At 41.3% G+C, this 23,232-nt stretch overlaps 1 protein-coding gene across 1 annotated transcript in view; it reads right to left on the minus strand.

Moving 5' to 3' along the window:
• Positions 1-22,042, minus strand: part of rttn (rotatin) — a 37,410-nt gene extending 15,368 nt beyond the window's left edge. The window contains exons 1-27 of the mRNA XM_071525294.1: positions 22,012-22,042; positions 21,516-21,703; positions 20,870-21,059; positions 20,596-20,685; positions 20,345-20,435; positions 20,071-20,185; positions 17,800-17,950; positions 16,016-16,184; positions 14,685-14,875; positions 14,336-14,451; positions 13,238-13,405; positions 12,874-13,086; positions 12,129-12,241; positions 11,826-11,952; positions 11,329-11,454; positions 10,645-10,761; positions 9,946-10,085; positions 8,692-8,863; positions 8,378-8,477; positions 7,588-7,673; positions 6,650-6,767; positions 5,939-6,035; positions 5,060-5,125; positions 4,721-4,912; positions 3,420-3,662; positions 2,399-2,555; positions 737-903 (exon numbers count right to left, since the gene is read on the minus strand). Of these exons, the coding sequence (XP_071381395.1) occupies positions 737-903; positions 2,399-2,555; positions 3,420-3,662; positions 4,721-4,912; positions 5,060-5,125; positions 5,939-6,035; positions 6,650-6,767; positions 7,588-7,673; positions 8,378-8,477; positions 8,692-8,863; positions 9,946-10,085; positions 10,645-10,761; positions 11,329-11,454; positions 11,826-11,952; positions 12,129-12,241; positions 12,874-13,086; positions 13,238-13,405; positions 14,336-14,451; positions 14,685-14,875; positions 16,016-16,184; positions 17,800-17,950; positions 20,071-20,185; positions 20,345-20,435; positions 20,596-20,685; positions 20,870-21,059; positions 21,516-21,703; positions 22,012-22,042 (3,734 nt within the window). The remainder of the gene's footprint in view (positions 1-736; positions 904-2,398; positions 2,556-3,419; positions 3,663-4,720; positions 4,913-5,059; positions 5,126-5,938; positions 6,036-6,649; positions 6,768-7,587; positions 7,674-8,377; positions 8,478-8,691; positions 8,864-9,945; positions 10,086-10,644; positions 10,762-11,328; positions 11,455-11,825; positions 11,953-12,128; positions 12,242-12,873; positions 13,087-13,237; positions 13,406-14,335; positions 14,452-14,684; positions 14,876-16,015; positions 16,185-17,799; positions 17,951-20,070; positions 20,186-20,344; positions 20,436-20,595; positions 20,686-20,869; positions 21,060-21,515; positions 21,704-22,011) is intronic.
• Positions 22,043-23,232: the final 1,190 nt, after the last annotated feature.

Genomic DNA, 23,232 nt, shown 5'->3' on the forward strand with positions numbered 1-23,232 from the left:
GGGCAGAAAAGAGAAGAGGAGAGATGAGACAATGCTGAAACTTAGATTTATTGTATCTCAATCCTAATACAAAAACCTGTGGCTTTTTTCATATTTCCCTCTACATTTTCCAATTTTAAATGACCGGTTAAGTGGCAGGAATACCATCACAAATGAACTCAAAGAAACACTTCGCCTGCAGTGGAAGCACACTCCAGTATCGCTTTTATGGTTCTGACAATATTAAACAAATTTCTACCCTACAGGCAGGCTGAATAACATTACATGAGAGTACACTCATCCTTCAAGTACACTCACAGAGTAATAATTATGATCCTTTAATTTATTTTTCATGAGGAAAAATTGATTCATTAGAAATGAAGAAAATATTCTGGCATATTGCTAGTAGGTGAAGGGTGCTGAAAAGTCAATAGCGCCTCCATGGCCCTGAGCTATTGTCAATGAGAAATTCAGTACTGTATATTCGATAAGCAGATAAGACCAAAGTTCTAACTGTCCTATGAGAATGTAAGTAACACACACTTTTCATTGGAATTACAAAAAGACTTTTTATTTAAAACTTTACAGTTTTCATTTAGGCTGCAAAAAACACAAAATGAGACATGAAAAATGAATAATTCATTTCTATTGCCTACAGGCAGGTGACTTCTTGTGATTCTCCACATTTTAAATTATGTGTGTGTGTGTGTGTGTGTGTGTGTGTGTGTGTGTGTGAGAAAGAGAGAGAGAGCCCTACCTGTCAGCGGTGTGTGTAAGGCGGTGGAGTAAGGTGTTAAAAAAGCTGGTGAGTTCTCTCTGCAGTCTCTGGCTGACCTGGCTCTTCAGCTCCTCTGCCCCCCCCTGGCTCTGACTGGAGGTCTGGGTCTCCACACCAAGCAGCAAATCCAGGAGGGACACAGTCTCCTGGATGGACGGATGGATGGATGGACGGACGGATGAATGGATGGGCACAGAGGGTTATTTTATTGCTTTGTTGTTTGCTTATATGTATTTGTTTTGGATTTAGCCCATTGTTTAAATTTTGGGTTGTTTTCTTAGTTAAAAAAATTAATATTAAAGTTATTCTTAGTCCTATTATTTGAGGGGATAGCATGCACAAATTATTAAATACACCCCCCTTGTTCAAAGGGATATTTGACTTTGGTTGATCACACAGTTTCAAGGTATTCCAATTTCAAGGTAAAATAACAGATAAAGTCTGCCCACCATCCAACTTCTTAAATTTAAACAAACTGACCACTGGATATTGGGGAAGCAGGCTGAAAAGTGGGTGGTGTTGAGGAAGTGCCTCTTCCTAAACACCACCCATCTCTCCCTGCAAAACTCAGCTCTAGGAGCGCCAAACATACAGCATTCCTCATTGCGCAGTATGCACAGAGTAGTTAGTTAATGCAAGTGCAGAGAGACAGATGTTCCTGAAACAGCTCAGTAATTACAGAGAAGTCAGAGCAGAGCAGAGCTGCTCACCCCTACCAGGCGTTCTATCTGAGTCTGCTTTAGCCGCCAGGGGAGGGCCTATTGTTTACACACACATTAATGAGAAAGCCAAGGTGAGACTGATTAAATCCTAAAAGTAGCTCTCCTCACGAAGAGAGTGCTGTGATTCTTCTCCTCGGGCAAAAATATGAATCCGGCTTTGTTTTAAGAGCTCAGGAAATAAGCTCTGCCGTGGGTCTGAAGTGGTGCGCCGCAATACTGTTTTCCATCGTAATGAGACAGTAATATGTTTGGCTTGTCTGATGGCGTGTGATTTACTCACGCTTTGATTACACGTATATAACCCTCTGTGTTGGAGGGGGGGAGAGCCTAACTAGATTACTAGGTAACACAGATGCAAAGACCTCAAATATATGCACATACATGCACACACATTTGTAATGCACACACTTGAAACTACAGTAGTGTGCACTGTTTTGATAAACGAGACAAGACAATGCCCTTATCAAATACATTACACAATGTGCCTTTCGGATATGTGCATTAGCAGCTACTGCATGTAACAATGCAAAGCTCCAGGACAGAGGTACCATATGTACAGAAAAATTACAGTTTTGGGGAGGAGATGGGCAGAATCAAGATCCAGTTATTGTAGAGTTGAAGGAAAGGAAAATATATTGAGCATGATAGCTGGAGTACAGATGGCCAGATCCCTCTCAAAACCCCCTTTATCATATTAATAGTCATCAAATTTAGAGCAGGAGTTAGGCGATGGTAAGAGTTTGATTTATGTCCAGCTCCACTTGGTGGAGTATCCTTTCACAATTCTTACCCTTCATTCAGTGAATGGTTTTCACTTATTAGCGAGTGTTTGAGACATTATTCTTAGTCCTGGCCTTTGGCAATGTAGTGAAAAAAATGTAGTGGCTTAGTGTGGCCAGAAAGTGAAAACCATGTATACCTGGTTGAGGAGCAACTCCAGTATCCAGCGCAGGTCCTTGTCCTCCGGGTCAGACGCAGACTCTCTGTGCATCTGTTTGAAGTGGGCATTCAAAAATGCAACAATGCCCACCAGCAACCTCTCATCTTCCACACAGGCTGGACGCACCTGGAGAAACCTGCAGGGGAAGAAGGGAGAGAGACCATGACAGCGAGAGGGAGAGAAAGAAGCTGAAATTAAAATACTCAGAAGCGTTGGAGCCCCTGCACAATAACTTTACTAACACTAATTAGGAAAGCGTACTGATTACTAATAAAGAAAAAGTTCCATCCCATTATCATTTTCACATTCTTCTTCTTCTTAGGATTATTATTATTATTGAAATGAGGACAACTTCATGCAGAAAAACAAAAGAACTTCATGATATTCAGTCTCTTCTAGGACCCAAAATAAAATTGGCTCAGAACAGCTCAACACAGCTGCAACACAGAAACCAGAAATTGAAGCTCCTGACAAGTAGGGGGGGTAACCTGATATTTTAAATCTTTTTGTGGAAAATAGCTTAAGTTATTCACGCTTCTCTAGGGAAGCTTTAATACTTTGACCAGGAAAGGGCAAACAACAAAGAGTATTACATTTAATAAGACGCTGGATTGATGTCAATTCTTCAAAATAAGACTAAGACAAAGTCGCTTTCTGATACTTCTACATTAGGTCTTTCAGAATGTCATGAGAGACCTAAAATTCATTGAATTTCCTTTACATTCAGTATTTCTACACTCTTATAAGGCCATGCTGTACTCACTGAGCCATGGCAAAACTTTTGGTTCAGAGTTTTTATTTTTAAAAAGAGCAACAGAGTCAAGAATAGTCAAGCAAGAACTGTTCATTATTGTTTTAAAGAGGTGCAGCAGTTGTAATATTGTCAAAAAAGCCTCCCATAATTTGATTAGTCAATAAACTTTGATGCGATACACTCACAAAGTTGGTAACTAGCCTATGAACCCACATTAATCTAAACTTGAATTTGAATGTAGCGTACCTGGTTATAGCAGACTGCCAAGTGAGGGAGCGGAGTGTGTCCCTGCAGTTGTGGGTGTGGATGTGAGGGAGGGCCAGTCTGTCAATCAGCAAGTAGAGACTGAGCCTGGACAGGGCCGAGGTCACAGAACTGTGTCCCGCTGCCATGACGATAGCCTGCACGCAGTCCTGTAGCCCAGTGGGAAGGTGTGACGCCCGCAGTGACACAACCTGCGCCTCCGACAGCCTCAGGTCATCATGGAATCTGGGGGAGAAAAAAAGAAACAGCGGCAGAGATGTTGATTGAGATATTCTGAATCGGGTTACATAATTCTTCGTCTGCGGTGACGGGTGTGTTGCATAAGTAGCATCCTCAGAGGCATACTGATGACCTCATTCACAAACAGATATTTGATTAGCAGTCAGGAGTGATGAGACATTTATGAGTCATCCAAAGAAGGCTTCCTCTTATTTGAGAATTACCTATGATTGTTTTGAATCACGCAGCAGTAGCAGCAACCATACCGACTACAATCAACAAAAAGAAATAAGTCAAAAAATGAGAGAAAAAAGCTGTCTGAATTATGTCATGAGAATATAAAATAGCATTTGGGGCTTTCTGTTAGGCCCAAATAAGATAACTCTGAATGTAGTTTCCCTGTAGACTACTCCATCTTGATGGCATTTTTAAACAAGTGCTCTTCTCCCAATGATAGCACTGTATGAAATTTAGTTCCATGTGGATTGATCTATCTATGGTGTGCTTAAAACTCCTCTGCTGTAATTAAGCTGACGAAAACCGTGTGTGAGGCACTCTCATCTGTTTGCATTAGGTCACATTAGAAGTAAATGAAGACGGATGAAACACAAGCCGCCAAGCCTGTGAAACGAATTCTTCACTACAACACTGCATTGGAGGAAATATTAACTCCAGGTGAATGTATGTGTGACCTGGCTTGGGAATCTTTTTCACAGTTTCTCTAACACATTTCATTCTTTAAACCAAAACAAAATACTGCACCGTTATCTATGCAACAGCACTAAAAACAATGCACTCTCCCTCCAAATTCCTTTGAGAAACATTATAGTTAAATAAATAAATGAAAATAAATGAACAAATAAATACCGAAGTTATCCTATTTACTTCACCACTGCAATCAGGGACAATTAACTTTCCCTTGATACAGTAACATTTGTCTACCTCAGTATCCAATCCAATATTTGAATGCGTAAACAAATGAAAGCTGACTCTCCGCTGATAAATAAACATTATCTCAACACCCTTGATGCGTGAGTAAGAGTAAGAAACATAGAGGGTCTTACTCAATGACATCACCGGCAATGCCACGCAGCTCTTCGAGGAGGCTGTCTATCCCAGAATGCCATGAGGTGTTCCAGGCCAGCTGAAGGGCATGGCGGGCGGGGGCCAGGGTCAGAAGGTCAGAGGAAGGGGGCAAGACGCAGCAGTAAGGGCTGACAGCGTGGTGAGTCACCGCCTGGAACGGGATGTTGTACCTGGGAGAAAAGTTAGCCAAAGACAGAAAGAGATTTGTTTGGAAAATGTTAGAAATGGATTGTTGATGAGGAGAAGGGGGCCTTTAAAAAAAAAACACAGCACAAGTAGGAATGTTCACTGTCTTCACTAAAGTGATCACATATTACCTGCGCATTACTGACAGCGGAAGGGAGAACGGTGCGAGAGTCCCATCTGTGTTGGATTTGTCCAACCTGATATGAAAGAAAAGAACAAAATAAAACAAAGTATTGAATCTCTGGACTAGGGCTGCACGATAATGGAAAAAACTGACATTGCGATATCTTTTTTTCTGCGATATATATTGCGATATGAAAAAATACAGGAAATTTCACCAGATCCATGCAGTATGTTATTCATGTACAGATATACAATTAACAATTATAATTTTCATCATTTGGGTACTTTAAAAGTCTATCCTCTTCTAACAAAACATAACAAACATGTCTCTAGCATCCAGGCGACATTATCTGTGACAGTAGCCGTGTCGCGTGCATGTTTACAGGCAGGTGATACGCAGACTCTGCATGCGCAGCGATCAGTTCGCTATGTGCTCTGGTGAAGGGGTGCACTTGATCAGTTTGTCAAACCACCAAAACAGGCAGCGCTCATTTTCAGGTAGGCAACTAGTGGGGCCTGTTTTGGTTGTTTGATAAATTGATGAAGTGCACTCCTTCACCAGACCACATTGGGAACTGATCAAACTCTGTGTACCCAAGAACCCTTAAATCGGACTGAATTAGGTAATATCAGATGGACTTTTCTTGTAGATTATTCATGGAAATTGACAACCTTGCGAGTTTTCCATTTGTATCAAGCAGCAAAAAAGTTATAGCATGACGTGTTTGAGTTAATTCGCCTTACTTGACATTGCACGTCCTGCAATGTGACTATTGCATATGCGCACGTTGCGATGTTGATGCTGAAACGATATATTGTGCAGCCCTACTCTGGACGCACACATTGTTATCAGAACCATTCAAAGAGAACAAAAAAATAACTCTCACCATATTTCAACGCTGGCAATCTCATCAAAAAGCAGTAAATACATCAGAACAGTAATCTCACTTCCGTTGCCTTTGTTCTCCTTCAGAATCAAGGACGCTATATTGAAGACACAACACAGACAATTAAACTTTATCAGTGTAGTTCATGAATGAATTTAAGAACGTCAGAGTTTGAAAATCCATCTCAGTAACAAACACCTAAAGGCTCAATCATGAATTGCAGTTTGGCACCCCCCATGTCGCCCCACTACTGCCTTTGTTTACATGGTGTTTTAATGGATTGAAGACATTTTTAGACTCTGACATTTAAGCATTAACAAAGCTCCAAAAAGGGTATTTTCAGTTTAAATCAGATTCTGCAACAACATTATGTAAACATACCCACAATCTAGATGGGTAAATAAATTGTATTGGACTGTATTCTTTGATTGTCAGTTTTGCAAAATAAGTCATGCAACAGAAATGGATTTTGCTGTAAACATTACCAAGTACAGCATTGCAGATAAAGCCATGAACTATTTACTGGTGTTGAGCTGAGCTCAAACGCAATGAGTTGCATCATACTAGCATACCACTTTGCAGTGTGATAACATGGTTAAGGGCTATGCATCAACGAATGACTTGTCATCGGTTTTGTGAATGCGCCCCCAGCTACACAACATAATGTGCATAGTTGTGAGTGTTACTTAATGAGTTGTCTTGTGAATGTACCCCTGAGCAATATGAGGAGCAGGGCGGTGCGCTGTGCCAGGCTGTGCCTCAGAGATGGATCAGCGTACACCAGCTTCCTGAGGATACACACACACGGCTCCAACAGGCAGTCCAAGCTCTGGGGAGAACAGGAACATACGCGCTTGGTGTTTAATTGCAGGGAAAACACAAACACACACATTCATTCTCTCTCTCTTTCGCTTCCCTGCTCTCTCTCTCTCTCTCTTTCGCTTCCCTGCTCTCTCTCTCTCTCTCTCTTTCACTTCCCTTCTCTCTCTCTCTCTCTCGCGCTTCCCTGCTCTCTCTCTCTCTCTCTTCCCTTCTCTCTCTCTCTCTCTCTCTCTCTCACACACACACATGTGGACATGATCTCCTCACTGTCACTTCATATAACCTTGATATAAATTATATGATTGTGCAAGTCGCAGGCAATGGAGGGTTGAGACAGACACAACCTGCAGCCATCCTTCCTATACACACTGGTTAGTTGAGACAAGTCATTCTCTGTGCCCCTGTTCCTCCACCTCGATGTAGGCACACATGCTGGACCATTACCCCCATTAGCAGATGCTAATTCACGGCCTGGGAGTGATCAGCAGACTGCAGTAACTAGAGGGCAAAAATCACTGCTGACCAGGGCCTGTCTGACACAGTTAACTAAGACCATTTCATCCTTCAATCATGCATGCCTCAGTGAGCTTCCTCTACATCTGCCAGCATGTACTCACACACATACATATACAAGCAGTCACACACAAATAATTATAGAAATGCGCACATAACACACTTTATGTAATTATACATGCGTGTGTACACAAGCACACTTTTTGTCTCCAGACAGAGATACAGGATTTGTTTATATTTTGTTTATTCTCTATATCCATTCGCTTAGTACACATCGCTTTATCGCTTCGCCAATACTGGTTTGTTGTTTTTACCTTGTTGCCGTTTACACTCTCGATAATGAAAAAGATGACTTTGTCTGTTATGCCAAGATTCTTCAGCACTTGGTGCATTGTTGTGTCTGCGGGGAAATAAGAGAACAATTCAATATGCTGACAATAAACATTTGCATACTCTTCAAGTATTTACTTTTCCTTTTTGCCTAAAACATATGGCTGTGGGAAGACACAAACACTGCTGCAATAGCAGCAAATTGCAGCTTTCACAAGGGCAGAACTCTGTCTGCTCAAACAGAATGCAAACTTTTAAAGTTGTTCTTGCTTTTATCAAGTGCATATAGTTTCACACAGAAATTTGATTACATCTTTCAAACCTCTCATTTCAAAACAGCATTGTATATGATTGACAATTCAGGTAATTCAGCATCTGTCATTCTGAAATAAACTATGAGATGAATGTGAATGGTTGTCATTTATGTCCTGCTTTTTCCTATTCCCTGCATATATGTGCACGGTCCATCCAGGTATTTGTGGGGTAGAGCAATGAAAAACATACAAAACGGTTGTTTGGATTTAGTGTGCAGTCAGTCTAAAAATACAGGATTTGGAAGGGAATCTATGAGCAGGGGACAAAGTGTCGCCAGCTGGTGTGTTTTTCCTGCTAAACTCTGCCCTTGCATCCCTTGCATCTATAAGATCTGAGAGGCCAGGTTTATTTGCATTAGCCTGCTAGAACGAAGACTGTAGGGTGGAAATTTAGTAAGATAATGTGGTAGATTAGTTGATAAGAAATACATTACTGGTACTAGCTCTACTGACACCTTACCTTGTAGCACTACAGCCAGCTGCTCAGCGGCAGACCTTCTCAAGGACAGGTCGACAGTGTCAGAGGTCAGGATACAAAACAGCTTCTCCACTGACTCCACCTATCCACCATACAACACATACATATGCATACACGCACGGACATCCACGAATCAGAACAGAATACATAGCCAACATAGAGCTGTTTTTGTTTTATTTGCATAATGTGTGTGTTGCATGATTTATGTGTTGAATATGAGTGCATGTATTTCTGCCTGTGCACAAGTATACACAGTATGTTAGTGTGTCCTTGTGACTGTGTATGTGGATCCATACCTTGAGGAAGGACTTGTTGCTCGTGTCCAGTGTGATGTCTACAGGGTTTCTGAGGCAGTAGAGAGTGGGGAGGGAGGAGAGCGCTGGTTGGTCCAGGTCTGGTCTGGCTGTGTTTGCCCCCTCTGCGCTGGTTAGGTGGGGCAAGATGTGTTGCACTGCGGCTACTCTCACCCTGTCAATAATGAACGGGATTTTTGTAAACTTAAAAGTTGAAAATCACATAGATTTGTTGTTGTCTTTGTTTGCAGTAATGTAAGTAACGTAACAGGCTACACCTTGATTTTAAATACAGAACACTGATGTATAATCATTCAAGCCTGTCTTTTAGAGTCAATTTTTTATATAGTACTCTATACATTCATTTATTCCCATTGATTGAAGGTTTTATTATTCATCAACTATTTGCAATTAGGGTCTGGAATTCTTTTTTGTATTCTTCTTCTTACTATTATTACACTCAGAAATAATAGAAAAGGCTAATATTTCCTAATGTTACCTTAATATTGATATTTCATTCATTGTGCTCATTCAGTTCAGTCAGTTCAGAGGTCTAAGGTTTGGATGAATGAGGTCCCACTCTATTTCTGCCACACCAAGATTCATTTTGGCTTTCATACTGTAGGGCACAAAAGGGAAACAGGCACTGGCTAGACATCCTAGAATAACACTCTCCTTTGAAAGGCTTGATTCACTCAGACTCTGCTCTAAATGCAGATCAGAACAAAAACAAAGAAACAATTTATTTAGGTTATAAACCAAGCTATCTATCTATCTTAGAGGCCTGATACAGGCTACACTGCAAGATTTAAAAATTACCAGCTGAATTGGTTTTTAAAATAGAACATCCAAATGGTGATTGGTTACCTACAAAAGCGGCTGGTAGGGCAGACACACCTATCAGCCAGTGCTACAAGCGCTTGTCTATTGGCTAGTGTCTGGAGGTAATCTCCCACCTCTATCAATATTCATAGAGTGGGACTGGATAGCTTTTTTACATAAGCCTCACAGTGTGCTCAGATGAGCTGATGAGCACATCACCTGACAGCAATAGACAGTGGTAATATGTCCATCACAAGTGTTGTAGAGCTAAATATTCTGACTCTCAGACGTTTGTCTGGTTCACACAAAACCCCAGAGACCGAACGTCAAATTCATCAAACAGCTTCACACACACACAGTAGAAACACAAACCACACACACACACACACACACACACAAACACAGACAAAACCATAACCCAGAGCCCACACTCACGTGGGCTGTTTAGTGAAAAGGAGTCGGAGCGATGCTTTCAGCTTGGCTGTGTTTGGAAACACATCGTCTCTTGCCACGTCCGACATGTCACTTATCAGCAGGACACAGTTTCCCAGTGACTCTTCAGTGCCTGCGTAACCCTGCCACACACACATGCGCACACACACACACACACACACACACACAATGTTCAGACTGCCTTGGCAGACAATGGGGAGAACAACAGGGAATTCCAGCTAAGCGGCATAACAGTAAATAAATATGCATCGCTCTGATTACGGGGGGTTTCATTTCGCCTCTTGTTGACATGGCGGGCCCATCTCTGAATGGCCTCCTTGAATTAAATCACACTTGACAACCTAGTCAAAATCTCATGTATATTCATGAAAAATTTCCTGGCTTTCTGTTGCCTGAAACTGAACAATTAATAAAAGCTTGTTTTTCCACCAAAAAAGGAAACAATATCACACAGAATATGTAAATGAGTGAATAACTAATTTTTTCTCGCTGGCAGCTCAATATGCAGCCTTTGTGGACCAAGAGTGCTAAAATTGCAGTTTTGATCATACTTGTTTTGATTGTGGGCAAAATACAACACTGTTATTTTTCCCCCCATAAATGAAATGTAATAAGTACCAAATATGATGCTGCTTTATAAGCTCTGTAATACAAACACAACCTCTTCAGAGAGCACCACACCTGTAATACGGGGATGACCGGGTAAAGCGCCTCATTAAATCTGTCCCAGGTTGATGCTGTCATCATCAATCGTCCCTTGAGCAGGAATAGCAGAATATCCTTGGCAGCAACGTTCACCTATGGATCACAGTAAACTATTGAAGCCATAGTGGCAGATAAAACACTGCTTATAAAGCTTTTAATAGCAGGTACTGTAAGTGACAGACAGACAGCATTAAACAACAATACATGATACCAGTGACTCATAACAGTTTAGCATGACCTTAAAGTTGATGCACAAACCCTTTAAAAACCTGGCTTACACACACACACACCCACCCTTGTACTTCTTTTTTTTTTAAAGATTTATTTTAGGCATTTTATGCTTTATTGACAGAGATAGTGTGAGAGAGAGACAGGAGGGTATGGGAGAGAGAGAGGGAGGACATGCAGCAAATGACTGCGGGCCGGATTCAAACCCGGGTCATGAGCCACCGGAGCGCCCCCCAACCTTGTACTTCTAACCTTATGAGGACTTTCCACTGACTATTCATTCCCTAACCTTAACCCTAACCTAGCCCCTTGAAGGAGTGAGGACTGGCCAAAATGACAAAAATATCCTCAGTCTAAAGGTCTACAAGTTAAGGTTCTCACAAAGATAGAAGTACAAGAACACACACACACAAACACACTTTGGTAGCCCACCTTCTCTGCAGAATCCTGGAGCCCAAAGGCGCTGATTTCATAGAGCACCCTGTGGTGGAGCAGGAAGTGGACTCCACTGCAGGCTGCGGATGCCACCCGGGACACCTTCTGGATGCCAAGGGAGTCCTGGGAGTGTCATATGTCATCAATATGTAATCACACTGAAGCACATCCTAAATGAACCCCAATCTCTCACTTGAGCACTCACACAAAAGCACAGACTCTAGGTCACTGTGTGCCTTGTCTCTTTGAATGTAGCCATATACTGTAGAAAGTGACTGGGGAACTCAAAATAATGTTCAAATGTCAGGCGGGTGTCTTATCCACTCCCAAATATCTGTGATTCACTCATCTTTATCCTAACCTATTCACATATGAGTGCCCCACCAAACAGACCCACATTATGGCTGCGTTAGATGATCTGGTATATTGTCCAAAACAGCCATGAACCTGCACAAACATTTAGCCACTGACTGCCTGTATGAGCTTGCTCTGACCTTGACCAGGTTTAAAGTGCAGGTGTAAGTCTCTGCCTTGACAGGCAGTAAGGGATGGGACAGCAGCTTGAGGAGAACTTTCTGACTCTCTGTCTGGAGGAGAGGACTGGGCTGATCAAACTTCCACCTAATGACGGAAAAACAAAAAAACGAAACAAAATGGAATGTAAATTAACTACACCCACAATGAATGTAAAATAGCATGACCATATTTCATATATAGTTAAATGCACCAGGAGTGAAATGGACAGCAGGCTAGTGATTGACTTTACAATGCAAGGAAGTTTATGATTACTATCTTACAGGTAAGAGCAGATGTGAATGCATTCCTTAACAATGGGTAAGTGCTGGTGATAGGGAAGACCGTCTATGGCTTGGTCTGCCAGCTCCAGTAACTCCAGCCAGTTCTTTTCCCCCTGGAAGAAGAAACACGTGAAGAAATGAATGGCCTACAGGTTAGACAGACTTTGCTGTAACTGGAGGGCCACAGGTTCACTCCTGCTGTAGTGGCATTGAGCAAGACCTGCTCCTGCTCCAGGTGGGGCCCGTGGTGATATAAATATGCATGTGACAGTTTCATCTGTGTGTCAGTAGTTGGGCACTGTTGTAGCTGTTGTTGTTGTTGTTATGTTGTTAGATTATTATACTTACACTTCCTTATTGACTTAACATAACTGCTGGTAGGAATGATGTTGTTACTTTTCTTGTTTAATGTTGTGGCACTTTCTGTTTTCATGGCACTCTGAATTATCTGGCTTCTCACCCTGTTGATGCTTATTTTACGGTTGCACTAATTGTTAGTCGCTTCAGATAAGAGCATCTGCTAAAAGCCTAAATTGTAAATTGTAATTGTGTGAAATATGGCAACAATGTTCTTTAAAATTCTAAAACTAAATAAATACATAAACAGATAACAGCCTGTGTAAGCAGTGCAAGTGCAAGCAGCATATTTAAAAAAAAAAAAAAAGACCTGTATCTTCCCACAGAGGGTAGAAGTGCTTGTTCAACTATCACACTGTTCCATGATTGAGTGAGATTCAGCTCATACCTCAGCCTGTGTCTCCTTGAGGAAGTTGCAAGTGGATTCCATCCAGAGGGCGGCGCGGATCACCCTCCTGTAGAGGCCATGGCCGTCTGAGTTCACCTGCTCCAAGTACGCCACTGCTGACTCTTGCATGCTGGGCAATGCACTCCCCAAGGCCGTGTCCAGGCACAGGTGGAACATCGCTGTCGCCATGTTCTCTGGGAGATTGTCACTGGCCTGAGCAGGATTAAGAAACATTACCTTCCTACTGAGGAGTAGCAGTAAAATAATCAAGAACAAACAACATAGTGATGTGATTTGGTCGACCCAAGCACAAAGATACAGAAAAATAGACGGTATACATGCGTACACACAAGCACACACACACCTTCTCGGGGGGGAGGATGGTCTGGAGCAGTCTAATGGTGAATATGGCGGTTCCTGTGTAGGCCATTCTGTGGTGGACCAGAGAACTGATGGGAATGTCTGCTGAATAGCTCTGATGGTAGCTCAGGATGTCTCCCAATACTTCCATACATGCTTGCAGCTTCTCCTTCTACAACACACACACATACACACACAAACAGATATAAATGTAAACATATGCACAAATACACACTCAAACACACTGACACACGCACACACTCACTTGCATGCCCACATACACACAGACACACGCAGACTCACAGTTACTATGACTGGCTGGGGGCCAAGAGAAAATTGTTCGTTCCAGGGGTTAGGAATTGAATGTAATCAGATTTAAGGGTTATTTTGGGACGAGATAGAGATCCACCCTATCTCAGTATGAATAAATTGGAACAATCTATTCTCAGCCACTTTGTTCTTACAGTGGAAATTGAACAATAGGCTACAAACACCAGCAGGGGGCAGTAAATGCCCTGTGCATGGCTTGCTGGTAAGAACAGTTTGGTCTGTTCCCATAGGAAAAACCTAGAGGTCTGGCACACAATAGCTGCTCGCCACATAAAGATGACAAAACAGTTCTCAGCCTGCAAGGCTCTGGGCATGTATTAAACAGCAGAGGGCCAGAGGGGCCTGGGCTTGACAAGTGTATAAGTCCCCCCGCAGAGGAACATACTCTTTAAACAGTCAGGGTGGATAAAAAATGATTCTGCATGGTAAAAAAAAATCCCACCAGTTTAACACAATCCACTGTGTAGAATTTATACACATAATAAATTAAGACATTTACTAACTCAACAATTCAGTGCATGGATAGACCCAGGGGTACAGACAAGAGGTGTGCATGTATGTGTGAGAGGCTCTTTGTAACCAGCTGAAAGCCTTTGTAACCTTATATAATTCATTCAGTTCGATCACATGCCCACAGTTCTCCTTGACAGCTGAGTACCGTATGCCTGTGTGTCTGTGGCAAATTGTCTGGTGGCCAACCCAGTTCCCCTTTTCAGTGAAGTGTATCCATTCATCTACATAAGAGGCTGTCATGAGTTGTGTTTTGACTTGCCAGCTCCATCCCCACCAGGCTGCGATCGTCCCAGACCAGCTCACAAACACTGTCCCCAAGCAGGAGGACGGCGTCGCACAGCAGCTCCAGAACACGCTGGAACACATGCAACCCCTCTGAGAGAGAGAGAAACAGAGCAAGAGCAAGAGAGGTTTTATGACAAGCAGTGGAATACTTGGACAGTCAGTGTAGTGGAAGAAGGGAGGGGATATTTGCAATATCTCACCTATACTCAATCTCAAGGGGAGAGATAAAGAAGCAAGATAAACAGATGGTGATAATTGCTTTAAAAAGAAATTTTCTCTACCCCTCCCTCTTTGCTAATCAAAAAGACTACAACAATTCCTACCTGTCTTAAGCAGTGGTATGGCATACTCCATGGTAGCAATAGTGAACTGAGCCAAGGTGAGCTGCTGCAACTGCAGCTCCAGGATATCTTCCACACCCAGGTCCGGCAGCTCCAAGTTGGCCACATCTGCAGGTGACTGGGGCGTCTGCCTGGGGGCCTGGACAACTGCTCCTCCTCTATGAGAGCTGCCACTGGAGGGATCATGGGCGAGAAATGAAGGCAACTGCAAAGTCATAATCTGTAGTTGGACCATTCAAATGACAACTCAAAGACTGACGTATGTATAGGGATGGATTAAAAAAACACAATATTCCATTGGGAGAAATCGGTGTCAACTTTGTAATTGGCCGTTAACATTTTTTTTTTTATTTTGAGATACGTCATTAAAATATGTTTAACAGAGTGGAACTAACAATGTAGTGTTCAAGTTCAGTAAGCGCTATGGCCATAGACCAGCTGCTAGAGGGCTTCTGGTATTATTTAAAAAAAAACAAGTCCACACCCTCTTTCATATTGTTTTGCCCTCATGTGTGGATTGCTGTTGTCAGTAACAATTATGTCATTATCAAAGCCACGCAAAATCCCAGCATGCACAAATTTCCAGAAAGTATAAAAGACAATCTTGTTCAATGTAAGGTATGTGGAACAGACTTGTCGTACCATGGCCACACATCAACAATGCCGAATCATCTCAAAAAATGATTTCTACAAGGGAGGAAGATGAACTAGCATAACATTTGTGCATGATCCTCAGAAGTATGACAGAAGCCAAACTGAGAATCTCTGCCCTCATTGCCAACATGATTGCTAAATATATGCAAAGTATCAGTACCGTAGAGACCGGAAAGGGAACTAAGTGATGTAATTCTTTTCATCCACAATCTGCTTGAGCCTTGAATTGAGCACTGAATATTTGACTATTCTTTTTGACCACACACTGAACAGTTAACGATGAGAAAATGGACTTGTTCACATCCCTAGACCTGTATAAGACAAGGATACAACACACACACATATATGCATGATTACATGTAAATTCACAGTTGCCTGTATGCACTAAAAATGTCGATCAGTGTTTCCCAAAGCCCAAGATGACGTTCTCAAATGTCTTGTTTTGTCCACAACCCAAAGATATTCAGTTTACTGTCATAGAGGAGTAAAGAACGCAGAAAATATTCACATTTAAGAAGCTGGAATCAGAGAATTTTGACTTAATTTTCTTAAAAAATTACTCAAACCGATTAATCGATTATCAAAATAGTTGGTGATTAATTTAATAGTTGACAACTAATCAATTAATCGATTAATCGTTGCAGCTCTAGTATGCACACCTGTTGGAAGCCACATCTCCATCCTGGCCATCTCCCCTGGCTCTTTGGCCGGTGCGTCCCACCACAGAGGGCCGGGGAGAGCACTCTGCCCCTGGGGATGAGGCCTGGGAGCGCTGGGTCCCCCGCACTTCCTGGGAGTAAGACAAGGACGAGTTCTGGGACACTGGGTCTACACAACAAACAAAAAATCAGAGAGAGATGTTGCCATCTTTACTAAATGTATTTAAATTGAAAATAGATTTTGCACATAATTTGCAACATGAGTCTCTGGAGAATAAAGCAGAGAGAAGATTAAATAAAGTGGTGTTGTTAACATTGTCTCATTACGAGAAATTAATCATTAGATTTAGATAGCAATATGCCTGATAATTTGTTTAATCTTTTTTAATTAGAAGAAAAAGGTAGGCAATGAATAAAATCACAACCCGGTTTAGCTTTCCTTTAAGCTAGACTTAATACTAGCATTTGAGAGTGTAAGGAGTGTAAGGTGCTAACACAGCCAAACTGTGATGGGTTTCACACAGGGGCATGTATTTAAAGGCTCTCTGAGAACACACCAAATCCATCAGAGGGAAAGGCTATACTCATTCAAAAGGCAAAGAAAAGTCACTGTTGGAACTCAGTCAGAAACCTTAAGCAAGTGAAACCCACAAACTATTTTTGCATTCTTTCAGGCCACCTAAGAATTTAACAGGCACTAAAAAACGTGGTGATGTCATTTAAGTGCTGCAATACATTCAGAGATGAAATGGCCGATTTTTGCATTGTTGACTACAATCGGCTCATCGGCCGATAAGATTAATTCCACCGATGGCAGTGGCCGATACTCATTAACATATATTGCGTCACTAATCTGTTCCAAAGACGTTCAAGTTTGAATGGAAGGACAGCCTATCAGCATGAGGTAACAATACTACAATGTTATTTATTTATTTTAATTAAAAAAGGCATTTTTAGTTATGTGAAAGAATGTTACAATAAAAGATGTTCCTTAAATCTATATGTTCATGTGCTTTCTATTTATTTAGTTCAATTTCAAAAAGGGCATTTTTGGTTATGTGAAAGTTGTTACAATAAAAGCTGATCCTTAAATCTATATTCATTGCAAAGTATAATGAAGGGCAGAATAAAGATTATTTTGGCAGGGCACAAATGGGTCAATACGAAACAAAATATCGGCAGGCTATCGGTATCGGCCGATTGTGGTGTTCAGGGCTGCAACTAACAATTATTTTCATTGTCGATTAATCTGTTGATTATTTTCTCGATAAATCAATTACTTGTTTGGTCTATAAAATGTCAGAAAATGGTGAAAAATGTCGATCAGTGTTTCCCAAAGCCAAAGATGACGTCCTCAAATGTCTTGTTTTGTCCACAACCCAAAGATATTCAGTTTACTGTCATAGAGGAGTAAAGAAACCAGAAAATATTCACATTTAAGCTTGAATCAGAGAATTTTGACTTATTTTTCTTAAAAAATTACTCAAACCGATTAATTGATTATCAAAATTCAATAGTTGACAACTAATCGATTAATCGATTAATCGTTGCAGCTCTAGTGGTGTTTGCAAAATCGGCTATCGGTATCGGCCCAAAATTTCCATATCGGTGCAACCCTAGTTTAAATATATATATGATGATGGAAAATATGTGCTAATGCCAATAGGGTAAGCATGCAAAGGCAATTTGTTACTATTTGAAAAGCCTCATTTCAACATTTAAAAACATGTAAAATAAAAAAAGGTTGATTTCTTCACTTCAGGATAACTCATAAGCAGTGGCACCTTGCTTTGCAGAGTAGAAACTGGGGTCTTGATGAAAGCGCAGTCTGCTCCTCAGTCCCACACAAAGCTGCCGTAGGCAGGCAAGAGCCTGCAACCGGAGGTAGCTTGCCTCACCTTCACCTGAACTCAGCCTCAGTAGGGACAGAAGGTTCTGAAAACAGAGAGGGAGATCAGAGCAGTAATATCATCGTTCAGGAATAGGATTATGAAAGAGCAATGGAATCAGTTTCTAGAGATAAAATATATTAATAATCAGTAATAAACAGGTAGCACATCATTGTAATTGTGTGTATAGGTTGTATTTTGGCTCTACTAAAACTGATTGTTTACAAAGGACAAAGAAGAGCCCAAGCTGAGAGAAAAAAGGCAACATGATTGTGCAAAAAGAAGGCCTGGAACTCAGACAGTGATAGAAAATTTGTGATTAAGCTCACAAAATAAAAGGGCAACTGGAATTGAATTATTGGAGCAGCAATTTGTTTCAAGTTCAAATTCCCTGCCCTCTGTAGCTAATGATGTCATGCGTCTAAATCCAGGTCTTTTAATTTAGCTAAATAGCTTTAGCAACTCAAAGGAGGGGCAAGTGAAGCCACAAGGAGAAAATACTTTGCCATAATGATTTCTTTTTGATGATGAGACTACTCAGTGACAGTATGCTAATACTGCCCTGAGACTGATGTAATACAGTGCACCATTTTCCTAACACCGCTCTGTTAAGAAAATATTAATGTTCACAGTGGCTCATCAGGGCAAAGTGGTGTCTCCTGTGATACTCCATCTACACCAATGAAATGAAGGGCTCAGACAGCAGATGTAGGCTGACTCCATGCCTCAGCCAACCCCATATGAATTCAGTTACCTTGGGACTTTCTTTACAGCAGCATGGCCCCCTCAGTTCTTTAAAGCTACTACGCTTGCCACAATGAGAGCACTTTGACCTTTTTGTTCATGGTATGGAACTGTCGGGATTCCTCCAATACCAACAAGAGCAGGCTGAGGAGGGCTCTAAACCCTGTGGGCAACTGCGCCAAATTCGAGAGAAACTTTGATATTCAAGGAGGCCAAAGAGGAAAGTGAGGTGAAACTTGCTTCCAAGGACTCTCACACCCTGCAAGGCCGTCTCCAAACCCTGCCTTTTCACAAGAGGTACATCATGACCAAGCTTTGTCCCCACAACAATCTAGTACCTGCTCAACCAAAGAAAGCCCCCAGAGGTCTCCATCACTTCCCACAAGATCAGGGACAAAGAGATATATATCGATGTCTTGCTCAAGGACACTTTGACAGCTTATATGACTGTTGCATGAATCACACCAGAGACCTACCCATTATGGGATGGTCACTCTAGCCAATAAAACTCATCTAATTTATGTGTATATACAAGAATGCCAAGTAGCATGGACTACAGTTGGTTGGGAACCGATGGACAACAACAGAAACGTCATCGTCACAAGAAAACCATGGAATTCATTTATTTACCCTATAACACCCATATATGTATCCAGGGTTGGGCTTTTTTTTCAGGCCAGCAACAAGCTACTATTTTTAAACACAAGCTAGTGCAAAATTTCCACCAACTACAGGATTTTCTGTGGCTTGAGGAGAGGCTTATATGGTTGCAGGTAATCTAGGCATTAGTGTGGCCAGGTTTAAGAGTGTCACAGATCATGCAATCGTTATAGTGGAAAATGATGCTATTGGCAACCATTCTGAAGCCCCGGTACAAGGTGCTAAAACTACTGAAACTGAACCAGAAGTTTTTTTTATTTTCATGACATCGTGAAGTTCACAAGTTTTATACTCTATGACACAACCTGTCATAGAGTGGGATCAAACCTGGGATTTCCAATAATGGGACATGTAACCACTACACCACCCGTTCTGCCTGACATACTTTTAGGTTTGGCCCTTCAGCTCATGATTTTAAGGTATACCAGTATAGATACACATATTTGAATGCATATTTACAATACCATCATCAATGTTTTTTTTTCCTCCTTGTGTGTGTACGTGTTTGTCTGTATTTTTTGGCAGATCTATTTCACAGTTTTATGGGTCTTTCAAGCACATTATTAAGAGTAAATCATCTAAATGGATCACAGCCAGTCAGTTGGTATCCTACAGTCATAGACTATTAAATTGTAATGTGTTGGAAAAAGCAAATACTGTTAAATACCATCAAATATTGTTAAAAATTAAGAAACATAATGTGATATGATATTCTGATCAACCTGCCCAAGCCTTCCTCAGAGCATGGTAGTGTCGTGGTACCTGCACAATACTGGGCCTTTGCAGGAAGATCTCAGCAGGAAAATCCTGCATAATGACATCACGCAGAAGTTCACATGTGGTCCGGACTAAATTGGGGTTGTTACTCCTCAGAGAACTGTTTCAAAAGGAGCAGAAGCGGATGAATATGTTTAATACACAGTAATTTAACACCACTAACAAACTCCTGTGGAGTTTATTAAAGCTCAACGAGTTCAGGAAAAAAGGAATCAAAGTAAAACAAATCCACTCTGTAGATAAATGTGATGCCACTCACCTCTCATTGGATGAAAGTATGTGTCTGTCTGTGGTTGTCAAAGCCAGCCATGGGAACACAGAAAACTTCAGACATCTCACAGATTCATGCACTGCACATGAAACACAGGGAGATAAGAGAAGCAACGCTTAATATGATGAGTTTACGGAACAAATATGATGCATTGCATTTAGATAACAATAACAACAGGGATCCAATACAAGCTGAAACCCCAGCACACTACCAAATCTGAGGTTATCTATTCAAAAGACCTGCTATCCTCTGAGGTGGGACATCTATATGGCTTGGCATGCTCTTCTGGAAATAGCCCATTTTAGGAAGATACTCTTCAGGTGGAACAACTGGAGGGACTAGAACAAAGACAGCATATTTGTACAAAAACTTAACCAAAATGGTTCATGATGTCTGTGATGTAGAAGGACATGATACCCCATCCCACCCCCACCACCATAACATTATGAACATAATAATAATTGCATTGTAGATTAGATTGACTCTAAACACAAATATTTGACTTTGCAACACCTGTTGGAGTTGTAACATGTTGTCCGTGTGAGTAGACCATTGTATGACTAGGGAGTAGCTCTGGTAGGTGGAACAGCTGGTCCAGGGTGCCATCGATGACAGCTCGCAGCCTGGGTTCCACATTAGGAGACAGCTGTGTGAGGAACTCCACCGCACCAACATCTCTCAGCATCTGGGCGGCACTAGGATGCTTTGGATAAATCATGACAGACATGGCAAATAATCGTAAAATAAAAAATAGAAAGTTGATAGGTGTAGTATTGTAATAGCACTGAGCATGAGCATGGGTATCAATATAAGTCACTAAGTAGACAGCACTATATTGAAGGCGATGCTCATATAAGTAAATTGTGATTGTTTAGAGTCACTCTAACCCTGCCTGAAACCATATTATGCTATATATTTGCACAAGCAAAGATTTTTTCCACCTTTAACTGACCGGTTAATGTTTGGTTAGCCATGTGAAAGACACAGGCTCAAATCCAGGCCAGTAACTTACATTTACAGTTTATCTTGGTAGTGTATCTGTGTAGCTTCATAAATATTGTTTCCATTTGCCACACACCCATAGGACTAGCTTCTGAAGACTTTGTTCTTATCTAGCCACTGTCCTCTAGAGGACTAGCCTGGTAAGTCATCTATCTACCTTTGATAAAGTACTGAGCAACTCAAGGACCTCCTCCTGCATTGGCACCTCGGGGAAATTGAACCATTCCAGGAGAACCACAAACAGCATCTTCTCTTGGACCAGGTCGGACACAGAAATCAGGGAATGGTCCAGTTTACACATGATGCTCTTCAACGCTCGAACTCGTATTTCCACCAAGGAATGGCCTAAAAATCACAGACAGTGAGACAATCATTGAAGAAGAGATACATTAGCGGCTTTGTTATTAGCTAGTAAATTAACTAGCTAACGTTAGGTGAACTATGAAAGTTCAGAGAAGTTTTTCGGACTTAGCGAGCTGAATATCTGTTAACACCCTGCATACTAGAGTTAGTAGCTAAAGAAAAAGAGCAGCTACAGATATATACAATAAACCCAAAGAGACTCGCTGTAGTTAGCATGCAAGTGGCTAGGCAGGTGACTGATAAAGTCTGCCTAACGTTACTAAGGTTGCCTAGCTAAGAGGCTAGCGTACCTATTTTCTTTATAAGGTGAGATAACTCCATTTCTCGGTATATTATCGCGGCCCTACGCGTATAAACTACTTTAAAGGCGTAATTAACGATCGAGGCTTGTCGGTTGTTCAGCAGATGGAGTGGTTCTGTCTGTCAGTGCCATGTCAACAAACAACAGCGTCTGCCCGGGTTTGCTTTCAACGAACGCGCCAGCGTCACTCCACTTCCTGTTAGAGAGGCGGGGTGCGTTCAAGAAACACACTCGCGGTAAGCGTTTGTTGTGCATGAAAGACAGGTATCTAACGGGGGGGTGGGTCTCAACCTTTTCAGGGCAAGGACCCCCAGATAGATGTGCATTAGACCCACGGACCACAATTTGATCACATTTTGACCCAAGGAACCCCATCTGTCGTTAGTTGTGATTTAGTATAAAATAATAGGCTATGATATCCACAGCGAGGAGAGTAATGCATGGTAAAAAATAGTAATTCTTATACATTCTGTCATTGTGCTCATTGTCAACCACTGGATGTCTCTGGACCACACTTTGGGAACCACTGACAGCCAAAGAGTGTATTTATATGATTTTGATTAGCAACTTGACAATAACACAAGTAGCTGTCCTTATCAGTGTCCAATTATTCTTTGGATGTGTCTATGCATGCACACATGCTCATTTAACTGTGTGTACATTTAAAGGAAGCTGTGTGTCGGCTTTGTAATTTGATTTGGTGCTTTGCATATTATTTTGAAAAATAGGCAAAATAATTATGCAAGGCAACAGTTTTTTTCTCCTTTAGGCAGACCTCCAGTCCAGTGTTCTAGGACTTCTGTGGCATATCAATGGGAGTTTCATCTGATCTTTTGAAATGTAAACATGCTGAAATGATTTTTCTTGCCAGGATGATCAGTGTTTGGAGAAATGTTTGATAATCACTGAAGACTTTTTCATTGCTGACATTTTGAGTAAAGTTTTGACACCAGCCAAATTATCTTGTCATTAAATTAATCTTCTATCAAACACCAATGTTCTAAAGAATCAAAGTTGATGCGCATTGCCTCTCCACACACGTGTGGGCATAAATTCTTTTCATACTCTGTCTGTGCTCATCCAACTGATGGAAATCTCACACTTGAGATGTGATGCAGATATTCTATTTGATCAGCTGAGAGGGTGATAATTAACAAACTTAGCAAATTATAATTTGATGTGATAATAATATCATTATAGCCTAGTACTT

The sequence above is a fragment of the Centroberyx affinis genome, unplaced genomic scaffold (assembly GCF_046629955.1).
Source record: "Centroberyx affinis isolate AG114_WGS23_722 - 3 ecotype Tasmania unplaced genomic scaffold, CSIRO-AGI_Caff_v1 ptg001285l_1, whole genome shotgun sequence".
In the NCBI taxonomy this organism is placed as follows: domain Eukaryota; kingdom Metazoa; phylum Chordata; class Actinopteri; order Beryciformes; family Berycidae; genus Centroberyx; species Centroberyx affinis.